The sequence below is a fragment of the Marmota monax genome, unplaced genomic scaffold (assembly GCF_021218885.2).
Source record: "Marmota monax isolate L192 unplaced genomic scaffold, Marmota_monax_Labrador192_F-V1.1 WCK01_AAM20220418_F8-fsc00130, whole genome shotgun sequence".
Lineage (NCBI taxonomy): Eukaryota > Metazoa > Chordata > Mammalia > Rodentia > Sciuridae > Marmota > Marmota monax.
In genome coordinates this window covers 4,600,654-4,613,952 of record NW_026693244.1, presented here as the reverse complement: position 1 = coordinate 4,613,952, position 13,299 = coordinate 4,600,654, and the positions used below count along the sequence as shown (strand labels likewise).

Sequence of the window (13,299 nt, the reverse complement as noted above, 5' to 3'; positions counted from 1 at the left end):
CATAAAATTCCAACTTTTAATTTTTTATGCATCTTCTAAGTTTTATTTATTACCTGTCGGAACTCTTTTCTTGGCATTACATTTGAGATCACTGAATAGCAAAAGGTTTGAAGGTTTATAATGCAGTGGCCTCCTAATAGTGGGTCAATCATCAATAATCTAATAAAGCTATTTAAAGATTAGCACAGGAGCCCAAGAAACCACTGAAGTTCCAACATGGAGCTGTTTGGCTGATGTGATCTTGACTCCTCAGAGAGCAATGATTGCCATAGCCACACTGCCTTTGTGGTAGGGATGCGACATCTCCTGGGGATTTCTCTGATGCCATATGTGCAACAGGCTCCATGTGACCTTGCTCATTCCTGAGGGGTACAGGAAACTGAGCAAGACGATTTATTGGCTACTTGAGGCATTTTCTACACACTACCACCACCACCCTGATACCCTCTTTCTATATACTACTGACCAAAGAGATGGCTCTCATAATGTCTTTTGATATCTTTGGAAAACGATTCATTTCTCTCCATTCTATACCCATTCACAAATATTAGGCACAAGGTGCCTTGCCTCATGCTAGATAACAGGGGCAGCACACACACATAGAATAGTCATTCCCATTCACCAGAGGAGTGAGTTCCATTGTGCAAGGAGACACGGACACATAGAATGAAATATGAAATATTATAAAATGATACCAGCCAGGGATATTGTAAAGAAGCCCAAAGAATGAAACATGGAGTATGGGAAAGATCACAGACTTTACCAATGGTGGATCTGGACTTCATTTTCAACCTTGCCACTTACTAAATGGATACTCATGGTTTCTACGAATGTAAAATAGGTTGGGAGAACTGAAGGTTAAATGAGATATTATGTCAACTGCCTGTCATAGGACTGGTGTGTAGTGAGTATTCAGTAATTAAATAAGTAAAATTATTATGAGACAGTGAGATCAGGCTTTTGAGAGAATGTCAGGGGAGGAGTCTGTGAGGGAGCAAGGGCCACCCATCTCCTCTCTCAGACGGGTTCCCCATACACTGCTCTGCTTTCTCCCATCCACAGCCCGGCCGAAGAGGTGTGTCACGGTCTTTTGAAACCTTTACATAACCACTTCTGCCACATTTAGCAGGCAAGAGTCAGAACAGGACCTCCCATCCGCAGTAGGTGATCCAGTGACTGATATTGAGACTCTTTTTGTTGCTATTGTTATTGGAGAAAATGGAGATGCCAGATATAGCAACTGAGAAGAAAACTGGCAATAAATAAAAGATCATGGATATCCAAGAACATCTGCATATTTTTGTGGGATTGCCTTCTTTCCTTCCACAGTTCCTTAGAAAGTCCTGCTCATTTACTATGTTGGCAATCTTATGATTTTCTCAAACTATTCCTTTTCCACACCCCTAAAGGCACTCAACGCATGTACCTTAGACTATTTGTTAGTGTTTTTTTTTTTAACTTTTATTGCAATTGTCTTTTTTTCCCACTACTAATTATATATGGTGGTAAGATTCCCTTGCTCACAGAAAAACCAAAAGGCATTAGCTGTGTCCATTACCATTCACAGTCCTGCTTAGCTGAATGGAAAGAAGGCTGCTATAGTCACATTGCTACTTTGAAAGAGTGATTATGTGTCCCTTGAGAATTTTTAAAGTGTGTTGCTTTGATAGCCTCACTGAAAAGAGATAGTAACTTTCCATCTAAATAGGTATGGAAAGCTCATTGCAAATGAGTTTCTGAAGTTAGGGATTTGTAGAAGCCGGTACCTGTGCTGGTTTGTAGCTATTGCTTTGCCTAAAAGAAGATAATGAAAATAGCTCAGTTCCTAATATCCACTCTCAGCAGCCCCTCCCTCTTTTGTTTTAAAAAAGAAATTAGTGTAGGTGACAAGGTGGTATGCACCTATAGTTCCAGCTACTTGAGGGGCTCGAGGTAAGGGGATCATTTGAACTCACAAGTTTGCCATTAGCCTTAGTAATGTAGTGAGAACAAGTTTCAAAAACAAAAACAAAAACCAAAACAACACCATCACCCCTATGTAAACACATAAATAAAAAGAATTGGTATAGCCTTCGGTAGTGTCATTGGGGATCATTAAGTCATAAAGAAGTAGCCTGCAAAATCCATGCAACCTAAACTCATCATATTAGCTACAAACTGGAAACAAGATGCTATTTGGTGCAAAGATATTGTTCTTGCCCCCACTCTTTATGACTCATACTGGTCAAACAAAGAAGATAAGATGTCATTTACCTACTGTTAGGGTGAGGCAGAGATGTCCAATAGGGATTGTTCTGAGTTTAAAATTTGTTTAAAAGTTGGTATTATTAAGCCTATTTATTCTATTTTTAAAAACCATTTCCTTTGCAGCATTGCTTTTGGGCACAATGACAAAGAATGAACATTTTATAATAAATAAGATGTTAAATACCAACAGGGATTCAGTTTATTTTTGTTTAAAAGGAGGAAGCTGTGTTCTTAGGTTTTCCCATGGGAAGAGATAATGAAAATGAATGCCCCCCAAACTCAATGTCTATTTGAGGAATCTGCATTATTATTAAAAAGATTAGTGCCCTAAGCTAATATGTTTCTTAGTGACTCAACCCAAACCAAACCCAAACAAGTCAACAGAGCTGTGACTGGGAAAGAGGCAGCTTCTCTGTTGTGAATATATTAGTGCTTATTGTACTAGGAAGTGGGTAGAAATGGGTGGGTGCAAGAACTCCACTTGTAGCAAAATGATAGAAACAACTCTAGGCAGAGGCTTTAGTGGGAACTACAATCTGAATTCTTCAGCATTCCCCAAGAAACAAAAGGAAGAGTCCTCTCTCTCATGTGTGACATTGTAGTCTCTGCGATCCCTTCTGAAGTGAAACCTCTGCCACAGCAAAGAGGAATCCTGTCTGCAAAAGGGTTCATGCTGAAAGACATCTTAAGGAGAGGGCCACTAAAAAACAAACTGTAAAAATTTTAGAATTCAGGTTATGTTTTTTGCCTAAAACAAGCCAGGCTTTGACTTTAATTCCACTCTTCTATCTTCTCCTCTTTCAATAACTAGCTCCTGAGAAAATAAAGAGTTGCTAGAGCTACATATAGCCCTTTTTGAACCAATATTAAGAATTACTCCTAGCTTTAGGTCTACACCCAGAACTGGTTATTTGTTTTTTGCTTTGTTTTGTTTTTAGGAATTTTATGTCAAGAAGATTCTTGAAATAGTTTTTTTCTTAAGAACACATCTTGTTCAGTTTCCCCATTATGTCTGATCCTGGTATTAGTTACCACAACCTCATCTCTTTGAAGTTTTTATTGCCACCACCTGCCCCACTTTTTAATTTTATTTTTCCCCTGCTAATCTTTTTTCCCCCTTCCCTTTTGTTGCAGGAAACCTCAAGTTATTTCTATCATTATTTCCTTGGCTTCTGTCTATGATTTTCTTACCCGATAGAACATATCAACACCCCAACATTAGGTCTCATATGTCACATTTGATGATAGCAAAACATAACATCCTGATGTAATTAGGAAAGGTGACTGCAAAAAAAGAGGCAGTGACCTGTTGAAAGTCCATCATATATCAATTGGGCAACAATTTTTTTGAACACAATTAGACAATATCTATCATACCAGAAAATGCATGTATCTTTAGACTCAATAATCCTATTATTAGAAATTTATCGTTTTGATATAAACCTGTATTTCCTGTGTGTTCACAAATATATACACAGGCATTTCACCAAGTGTTGTTTTAATAGAATCAAAGTTAAGACAACAAATATCTTATCAAATATTACTGATCAAGTAACATATGAAATATCTATACATTGTAGTTTTATATAAAACTACAATGAAATAAATTAAAATGAAATAAATATACTTAGGCTGACATGGAAGCATACAATATGGAATATGAAAATCAAAAAGTTTCAGAATAAAAATGAAAATTCAATTTATCGAAATGTGTAGGATGTAGCCAAAGCATTGAACACATGTATCAGAAAAACAACCATCTAAAATCAACCACCTAAGCTTTCCATCTTAGTAAAGAAGAAAAATAAGAGTAAATTAATCCCAAATTAAGCAGAAGAAAAGGAATAATAATTAGAGAAGAAATCAATAAAATTGAAAGTGGAAATCAAGAGAAAAGTGAGACTAATATTTGGTTGTTTGAAGAGATCAATAAAATCAATAAGCTTTTAGCCTGCTAATGAGAAAAAGAGAACATGTACATTATTAACATCAGAAATGAAAGAGGGACATCACTACAGATCACAGGGACATTAAAAGGATAATGAAGGAATACTGCATACAATTCTATGCTCATGAATTTAATAATCCCTATGAAATTTCTTTCCTTAAAAGATGTTATCTTTTAAAAACCACACAAGAAGAAATAGATACTCCATTGAAGAAATTGAATAAATAATTAATATTCTTCCAAAACAGAAATCACCAGGCCCTGATGAGTTCACTGCTTAATTCTACTAAATATTTAAGGGAGATATTATACCAAATTCTCTATAATTTCTTTCCAAATACAGAAGCCAATAGAAGCAGAGGGAATATGTACTAGTTATTTCTATTATTACTTAAAGTTGCATTGTGTTCTCAACTCTTGGGTCTTTGCAAGAGAAGATTTCAAACACTACATGAGGTGTAGTAAAAACAGAAAAGTTTACTAGAAGATAAAGAAGTGGGGAACACTCTCAAGGGAGAGAGTAGACTGTTTCAAGGAGGAGATCAATGACTCTCTTCTTTGTGTCGCAGCTTTTATTGGGGTTGAGGCATAGTTTCCAGAGGGTCCCACCTGAGTACCACCTTCTAGCTCTTGATTGACAGTGGAATTGTATCAGATTTCTAAATCCCTACTTTATTTCTTACTCATGAGTGTCTAAGTGAAACCCAGGGGGCAAAAATTTATAACTACAGTAAGATTAAATTATATGCCAAGGACCTAAAGGCAACTTTAGTCATCTTGGTCTGTGCCAGCTGATTTTTATCTAGAAATTGATTTCACAAACCATGAGGCCATTGAGCTTTCCAGTCTCTACTTAGTGCAATCTCTCTTTCCTTTATCAAAGGAGGAGTCTTGGGCAAACACTGTTAGCCCTGTGAATAATGCACTGTTTGTTATCGGTTATTATCTTAAGTCAGAGTAGGGCCAGGACGATTTATAAGTTGTTTCTTTAAAAACATTTTGAGAGTTAGCACATAGTCTCAATCTGTAGAATTAAGCCATCAATGTCCATGTTCCTACTACTCATGTCTACCTGTTCCCTAATGAGGACAATATTACCCCAATATAAAAACCATTTTAAGACTAGAAGAGTCATATAGACAGTATAAGAAAAAAAATCTACAGGAAAATCTCTTTCATGAACATAGATGTAAAAAATTCTCAAAAATTGTGGCAACTTGAATCCAACAATGAATTATTAAAAGAGTTGTATACAATAACCAACCAGGATTAGTTCCAAGTATGTAAAACTGATTCAACACTTGAAGAACCAAAGTAATTCATCACATCATATGTTACAAAAGAAAATTCATATGATCAGATCAATAGAAGTAGAAAAAGCATTTGACAAAATCCAACACCTATTCATGATAAAAATTTTCAGTAAACTAGGAATTGAGAAAATCTTCCTCAACTTGATATATAATGTCTACAAAAAAAGGCAAATCAAAACAAAAACTTACAGATGTAGCATACTTACTGATGAGAAACTTGAAGATTCTCCTCAATGATCAAGAATAATATCAATCTCTTCTCACCACTGCTTTTTAACATCACATTGGAAGTCCTGGTTAATCTGATAGAATAAGAAAGGTCAATAAAAGATATACAGAGTGGGAAGGAAGAAATAAAATTGCATTTGGTCTAAGATGAAATGATTGTCTCTGTAGGAATTCCAAAAAAATTGACAAGAAAGAAACAAGCAAACAAACCCACTAAACCACCAAACCACCAAAACTTCTGGTACTAATAAATGATTAAAGTAGAATTGTAGGATGCAATACTAATACAAAAAAGTCAGTTACTCTTCTATATACTAGCAATGAGTGAGTAGAATTTGAAATTAAAATCTAAGACCTTTTATATTAGAGCCCCTAAAATTTAATACTTAGGTATAAATCTAACAAAGCATGCATGAGATCTGTTTGATGGTGTTATGATTTGGATCCTTCTTCCTAAGAAGCTCATGTGCTAGGCAATGCAGGAATGTTTAGAGGTGAAATTATAAGATTATGAGAACCATAACCTCATCAGTATATTAATCCCTTTGATGGATTAGTCATTTGAATGGACTACTACTGGGTGGTAACTATAGGCAGATGGGGATAGCTGGAGGAATTAAGTTACGGGGGGCATGGCCTGAATCAGATCTGTCCATGGCCCCTTCCTCTCTGCTTCCTGGCTGACATGAACTTTCTTCCATCATACCCTTCTGCCTTAATGTTCTGCCTAATCTTAAGCCCAGAGCAAGGGCGTAAGCCAAAAATGAACTGAATCTCTAAAACTGTGAGCCCAAATAAACATTTCCTTTTGATATCATCAAGTCTCTGGTCACATTGATGTAAAGCTGACTAACAGATGAAAGCTACAAAACTCTGATGAAATAAATCGAAGAAGAACTAAATAAGTGGAGATATACTCCACATTCATGGACAGGAAGACTCAATATTGTCAAAATATTAATTATTCACAACTTGATCTATAGATTGAAAATCCTGGAAAGTTATTTGTGGATATCCAGAAACGAATTATGTATATAGAGAAAGGCAAAAGACTCCAGAAAAAAAACAACACAAAACATGACTTTATTGAAGGAGAAGTACAAAGCCGGAAGTCATTACCTTACTTGAAGACAATCTATAAAGCTATGGTAATCAAGACAGCATAATATTAGCAAAAGAATAGACAAATAGATCAATGGAACAGAATAGAGAACACAGAAATAGATCCACATACATAAAGTCAATGGATCTTTGACCAAAGAGAAAAGACATAAAAATGGAGAAATGATAGTCTTTTCAATACTAGGCATCAACATGCAAAATAGTAGTAGTAGTAGTAGTAGTAGTAGTAGTAGTAGTAGTAGTAATAATAATAATAAAATCAGACCTTATACCTTTCACAAAAACTAATTCAAAATGGATGATAGACCTAAGTGCAACTATAAATTTCTTAGAAGAGCACTGGAGAAAATATGAACAACCTTGGCTTTGGCAATGACTTTATTTGTAAAACCAAAGTCAGAATCTGTGAAAGAAAAAATTAAAATGCCAAAATTCACTAAAAAAAAAATACAACTCTGTGAAAGAAACTGTTAAGAGACTGGGAAGATAAGCCACAAACTGGTAGAAAATTGCAAAAGGCATTATCTGATAAAGAGCTATTAACTGAAATATACAAATAACTGTTAAAACTCCATGATAAGAAAACAAACAGCCTAATATCAAAAGCAGGCCAAAGAGAGATACCTCACCAAGAAAGGTATACATTTGGCAAATAAGTATATGAAAAAAAAATACTCCATATCATAGGTCATCAGAAAAAAAACAAGTTCAAGTGACAAAGAGATACCGCTACACACCTATTAGATGGCCACACCCAGAATACTGACAATACCAAATGCTGGAGAGGATGAGGAGCAGCAGAAGTTCTCCGTCCTCACAAGTGTGAATGCAAAACGGATGGCTACTTTGGAAGGTAGTTTGACAGTTTATTACAAAACTACTCTTACCGTACAACCCACCAATCCTGCTTCTTGGTATTTACCCAAAGAAGTTGGAAACTTACGTTCACGCAAAAACTTGCAATAATGATAAACAAAAACACCAATGTTTATCACATTTTTATTCATTATTGCTAAAACTTGAAAGGAACCAAAATGTATGTCAGCAGGTGAATGGACATAGTACCTATGTTGAATCCGGACAATCGAATGTCATAAAGTGTTAAAAATAAGCGAGCCATCAAGCCATGAAGTGACATGGGGGAAACTTGAGTTACTAGGTGAATAAAGTCAATGTGGAAAGGTTGTGTCCTATGTGATTTCAATCATATGACATTATGGAAAAGGCAACAATATAGAGGCTGTTAAAAAAGATCAGTGCCAATATTTTCACCCAGTCTGTGGCTTACCTTCCCAGTCACTTGACAGTATCTTTCACATAGAATTATTATTATTATTATTTTATTTTAGTGATCTTGATGTCAGGGGTTGGAGAGGAGAGAGGGATGAATATTTGAAGCACAGAGGATTTTTTTGTTGTTGTTGAAATCAAACGATTCTTTGTGCTATAATATGAGGGCAGGTACACACCACTAAACATTTGTTTAAACCCACAGAAGATAGAACATTGAGAGTGAACCCTAATTTAAACCATGGACTCTGGGTGTTAATAAGATGTAATTGGTTCCTTGACTGTAACAAATGTACTATGATGGGGGATATTGATAATGGGGGATGCTAAAAATGTGTGGGGACAGGTATACATGGGAAATTCTATACCTTATGCTCAGTTTTGCTGGTCTAAAAGTGAATTCTATTTAAAAAATATTCTATGCACAAAATATAATTTCGTTTATATCAAGAAGAAAGGGCATGGTATTACACAATCATCCAAAGTACAAAATATATAAGTTCTTAATAATATAAATCATTAAATTAAAAAAAATAGTTTTAAAAGACAGAGCAATATTTTTTTTTTCCTTTAGAAGAATGTCAAACTGTCAATCCTTTGTAGATGCTATCCTTTCCAGGATGTGGAACTTAATTCCCTTTACCTTAAGTGTGTGCTGGAGTTATTACCTGCTTCCAAAGAATGGAGTATGGAAAGAGAAGATACCAACTTCACAGTAGATAAGCCTGTTAGACATTTACCTTAACCAAGTGGTCAAAATTGATATCACCAGTGGTAAGCCATATGGATAATACACATTTCCTGATGTGATACAATGAGAAGGGAATTCTCCTCTTGGATATTCTTTCCTTGAAACCATAATTCCAAAGTAATCAAGAGATAAACCCAAGACAAGTCCAAATTAAGGGACATTCTACAAAGTACCTGTCCATATACTCTTCAACATTTCTATGCAGTGGGTAAAAAAAGGAGAAGAAGGAGAAGGAGAAGGAAGATAAAGAAAAGGAGAAGGAAAAGGAGAAAATAAGGAAGAAGGAAAAAGAAGGAGGAGGAGGAGGAAAGAAAGAAAGGAAGGAAGAAAGAGAAAGAGGAAGAAGGAGAGGGAGAGGGAGAAGGAGAGGGAGAGGGAGAAGGACAAGGAGAAGAAGAAGAACCTGAATGAAGAGTATGTAGGAATTTCCTGTAAGATCTCTGTAAATCTGAATTTATTTTAAAAAATGAAGAAGGCAAAGGAAGAGTGGAAATTTCTGGAAAATTAGTGAAGAAATTGTTGATCTGTTTACACTTGAGAAGAAGGTTTGGGTACAGGGAAAGGAAGTGTGTGTGTGTGTGTGTGTGTGTGTGAGAGAGAGAGAGAGAGAGAGAGAGAGAGAGAGAGAGAGAGAGAGAGAAAATGGGAATTTTATATTTTCATTTTATACTCTTTACTATTTGACTTTTAAACTATGTTTGACTTTTATAAACTCACCATGATTATCAACTACTCTCACATCCTTCAACACTCTCAACTCATTTCTAAAATCAAAGGGAAGACACTTCATTTAGTCATTGTGCCTAAGAACAATATGGATATACAACTCTACACAATGACATTTGCTGAATTCAATGTTTTTTTACCACCATATGATGAATCTTCTACCCTGAATCTTGTATTCAAATGCTTTTGAATCTCAGATCATCTAATGTGTCACACCATTAGTCATGGGGCAATTCTTCAAATCCTATACTGAATTTCAAGAATGTCTTTTGCTAGAGAGCTATTGTAGTAAAAAACAAGACAAAACAAAACAAAACAAAAATAACTTAGGTTTTGTCTCTAGTCACCTTTTTTTAAAAAATTAAATTTTGCATTTAGGTTGCTGCACTCATTTCAATGTAGTAGTAACAGAAAAGTTTTTAGATAACGCTGGCACCACTTGACATCGTTGATTGGTTCAGAGGAGGACAACTTTTCTGTGGGAATCATTTCCAACTGTGTGGGCAAAGAGAAAATGATTATGTCAATTAGAGGATGTTAAACTTCCAGCCATATAGAAAAGAGTAAAATAGATCATAAAGATTAAAGTCATTTGATATAATTTAGTCACAAAAAGAAGTCAATAAAAGCCCACTTTCTTACTTCCTCTCAAAATGCAACTAAGATTATAATGTTCCAATAAAGAGTTTGTGCCTTGCCGCAGTCTGGCTGGGCACAATCAGGAGCCACTTGTCAAAAGAAACTAACTTTATTTTTAGAACCACACACGCCAAACAAAACAGCCTCTCAGGAAAAACCCTCAGAGCCTCAACTGCCACCACCGGCTTTCCACAAGCCTCTCTCTCCCACACCAGCTTTTTCCCACTTAACTGAAAACAAAACTGGCTTTTTTTCTAAATGTGCTTACTTTCTGAGCTTTTGTGTCCAAGTGCCCAAAATAAAGCTGTGGATATATGCATTCATCTAAGCAGGCATGTAACAGGGACACAGAATGGGTTCTGGGTCATAGAAGGTCCTGTCACCACAGTGAGGACAGGGGTTGGCACTGAACCAGACCATGCCTGGCCGCCCCAAATCGCGCAGCATTTGCTTCAGCTTGGCATGCAGGTAGGCAAGTCTCCCCAGGTGGAGGGTACCCTCAACATCTTCATAACTCTCCAGTGGGGCAGGATATATTACATGACTTAGCTTGCTCAGCCCAATGGTGTGGAGCAGGAGGTTCTCTAACATAGCCATGGAGATGGGATTCCCACAGAAGCTGAAGGTTGTGAGCTGGGAGCAGTGGCTCAAGGCAGGCAGGATAGCAGTGAACTGGGAGTCCATGATCCCACATTCATCTAAGTCCAGATCCTGGAGAGTGGTGGAGGTTCTCTCTAATAGAATTTGGAGGGGCTCAAAACTTACACAGGTCAGATTGACCCCACTCAAACCCAGATCCTTCAGCTGACTGATGTTGGGGCATTGGGACAGATGTGTCAAATCTGACTCTGAAAGCAGGCAGTTAGTGATTGATAATGTCTCCAAGGGACTCTTCAGGGACCTGAGCACTTGGTTCAGACGGCCTTTGAGGAAGGAGATAGAGTCCAAATACAGCTCCTGGAGGTGATGCAGACTGAGGAACTGAGAGGTGAACTGACTAACGCAATGCTCCTCCTGCTCCAAGGAAGTGTAAGAAGACATGTGGATGTGGGACAGGAGGAGCCTGCGCAGATTACCCATCTGGCCTAGATGAGGAGCAAACTTCCCTAAGGTGGACAATTTCCAGGTACAATTCACTTCCAAATCCTGGACAGAGTCCAGCTGCACCATTTTCAGGATCATCTTAATATTCTGCATGGGCACTGAAAAAATCTTCAATTTCTTACAGCACAGGTGTAGTAAACCTTTCTTTTGCTTGACCTTCTCAATGAGGGAAGCAAGCAATTTATCACGGCTGCCTTCCTTGAGGCACAGGTCTATAAGCACTTCTACAGGAGCCAAAGGCTGCTTCCCCCTCATTCTGCAACCGTCCACTCTTCGCTTCTTCTTCATGGGCTGGGTGGCCTCTGGCTCCATCAGTGAGTACACACTAGCTCTGCTTCCAGACCATATGGTCCAGAAGTCCCGATGAGCATTCTTACGTAAATCCAGCACTTGCAGTTTCCATCTCCTGGGGCGAACTTCCTGAGCAAGCAGCACATCAAGCCCATTGAGTGCAGCTTGGAAGTTCTCCTGGTGAGGCTGCCACTCCTTCATTAGGGATCCTAGAGAACATGGAGGCCCAGAGGGAATGGACCCCGATGGTGTCATCGAGAGCAACTGGAATGAGATTGTTGATAACTTTGATGATATGAATTTAAAGGAGTCTCTTCTTCGGGGCATCTATGCTTATGGTTTTGAGAAGCCTTTCATGTTGCAAATGTGTGGAAGAGGTTGGGTAGGATTGATTCTGGCACCAGCAGAAGAAGCTGAACCAGTGTTAGAGTCTGTAAACAAGTCAAAATAACACCTGGCATTTTGCCAGGGGAATGTTAGAGTTCGTAAACAAGTCTGGATGGTGCCTGGCAAAATGCCAGAGGGAGTGGTTTGAGAAGTAACAAAAGCGAGCCATTAAGTGTAGAGATTCCTTATTGGTTGACTGATGTATCTAGTTTATGCTAATTAGATAAGCTGTGTGGAATGTATAAATACTGCTCCTGTCCTGCAATAAACGGCTCCTACTCCTGCTGTATCAATCTACACAAGTTGTTCGTCACCCCTCTGGTTATTCTGCTGCAGCCGGACTGCGGCAGTGCCTGAATCAAGAAGTTTGGGGAATGTGTGTAAGAAAACAGTAGTACATGCACCTTATCTGGTGACTGGGCTTAGAAAGGGAAAAAAAAAAAAAGGATTAGGCTTGGTCAAAGGAGTTGGCATGAAGGAAATAAAACACATGTTGTGTATCTTATATGAACTAGTTCTTTACATGTTAATGGAGATAAGGGGGGATGTAGAAAGATATCTTGGTGTATGGCTAAAGTCAGCGAATTGTGTACTCAGTTCTGAAGCACAGAGTTTGAAAAGTTCACAGAGACTATATTCTTAAACATTTGTGGAAATTTCCCAAGTTTTCTTCAAAAAAACAATTTTTGTTTTATTGTTTGGACTTTCTCTCTGTTCTTGATTTCTTCATAGATTTTAAAGAGTATCTTTTGTAACTGTATCTTTTTTTCTTTTAAATCCATTTGGGCAAGTTTTATTTAATCCATAAACAATTTTATTTTTTGGTGTTGTTTCTCTGTACTTCATTTTTCCTCCTCTTTTGGGCATTTGAACTATTTTTTAAAATGTCTGTTGTATTTTCATACATATCTCAGTATTAATTTTAGTGGTTATCCTAAGGATTACAAAATAAATATAAAATTATAAATTTGAAATGATTTAAAATTAAGTTTAAAATTCAATTAGTTTCAAATTATAATGCAAAATTTTCTTATTTTTATTTTACATCAAAGTGTCTTTATCTTTCTTCATCCTTGAAAGAGATCTTCACCATATATTGAATATAAACTTCATAGGTTGTTTTGTTTTTAGTACACTGTTGTTATACAAAATAGTGGGGTTCATTTTGGCATTTTCATAAGTGCATATAGCATAGTTTTCTCCATTTCAATTCCTAGTATTATCCCCTTCCAATCCTTCCTCTCTACCCTGAT

General features: G+C 36.9%; 1 protein-coding gene across 1 annotated transcript; it reads right to left on the bottom strand.

Moving 5' to 3' along the window:
* Positions 1-10,588: 10,588 nt before the first annotated feature.
* LOC124100629 (melanoma antigen preferentially expressed in tumors-like) lies at positions 10,589-11,914 on the bottom strand. Its single transcript, XM_046456203.1, has one exon. It carries the CDS (start codon positions 11,912-11,914, stop codon positions 10,589-10,591), a length of 1,326 nt encoding a protein of 441 aa, XP_046312159.1.
* Positions 11,915-13,299: the final 1,385 nt, after the last annotated feature.

Coding starts and splice junctions, on each gene's coding strand:
- LOC124100629 (XM_046456203.1), bottom strand. CDS start 11,914: ATGACACCATCGGGGTCCATTCCCTCTGGGCCTCCATGTTCTCTAGGA.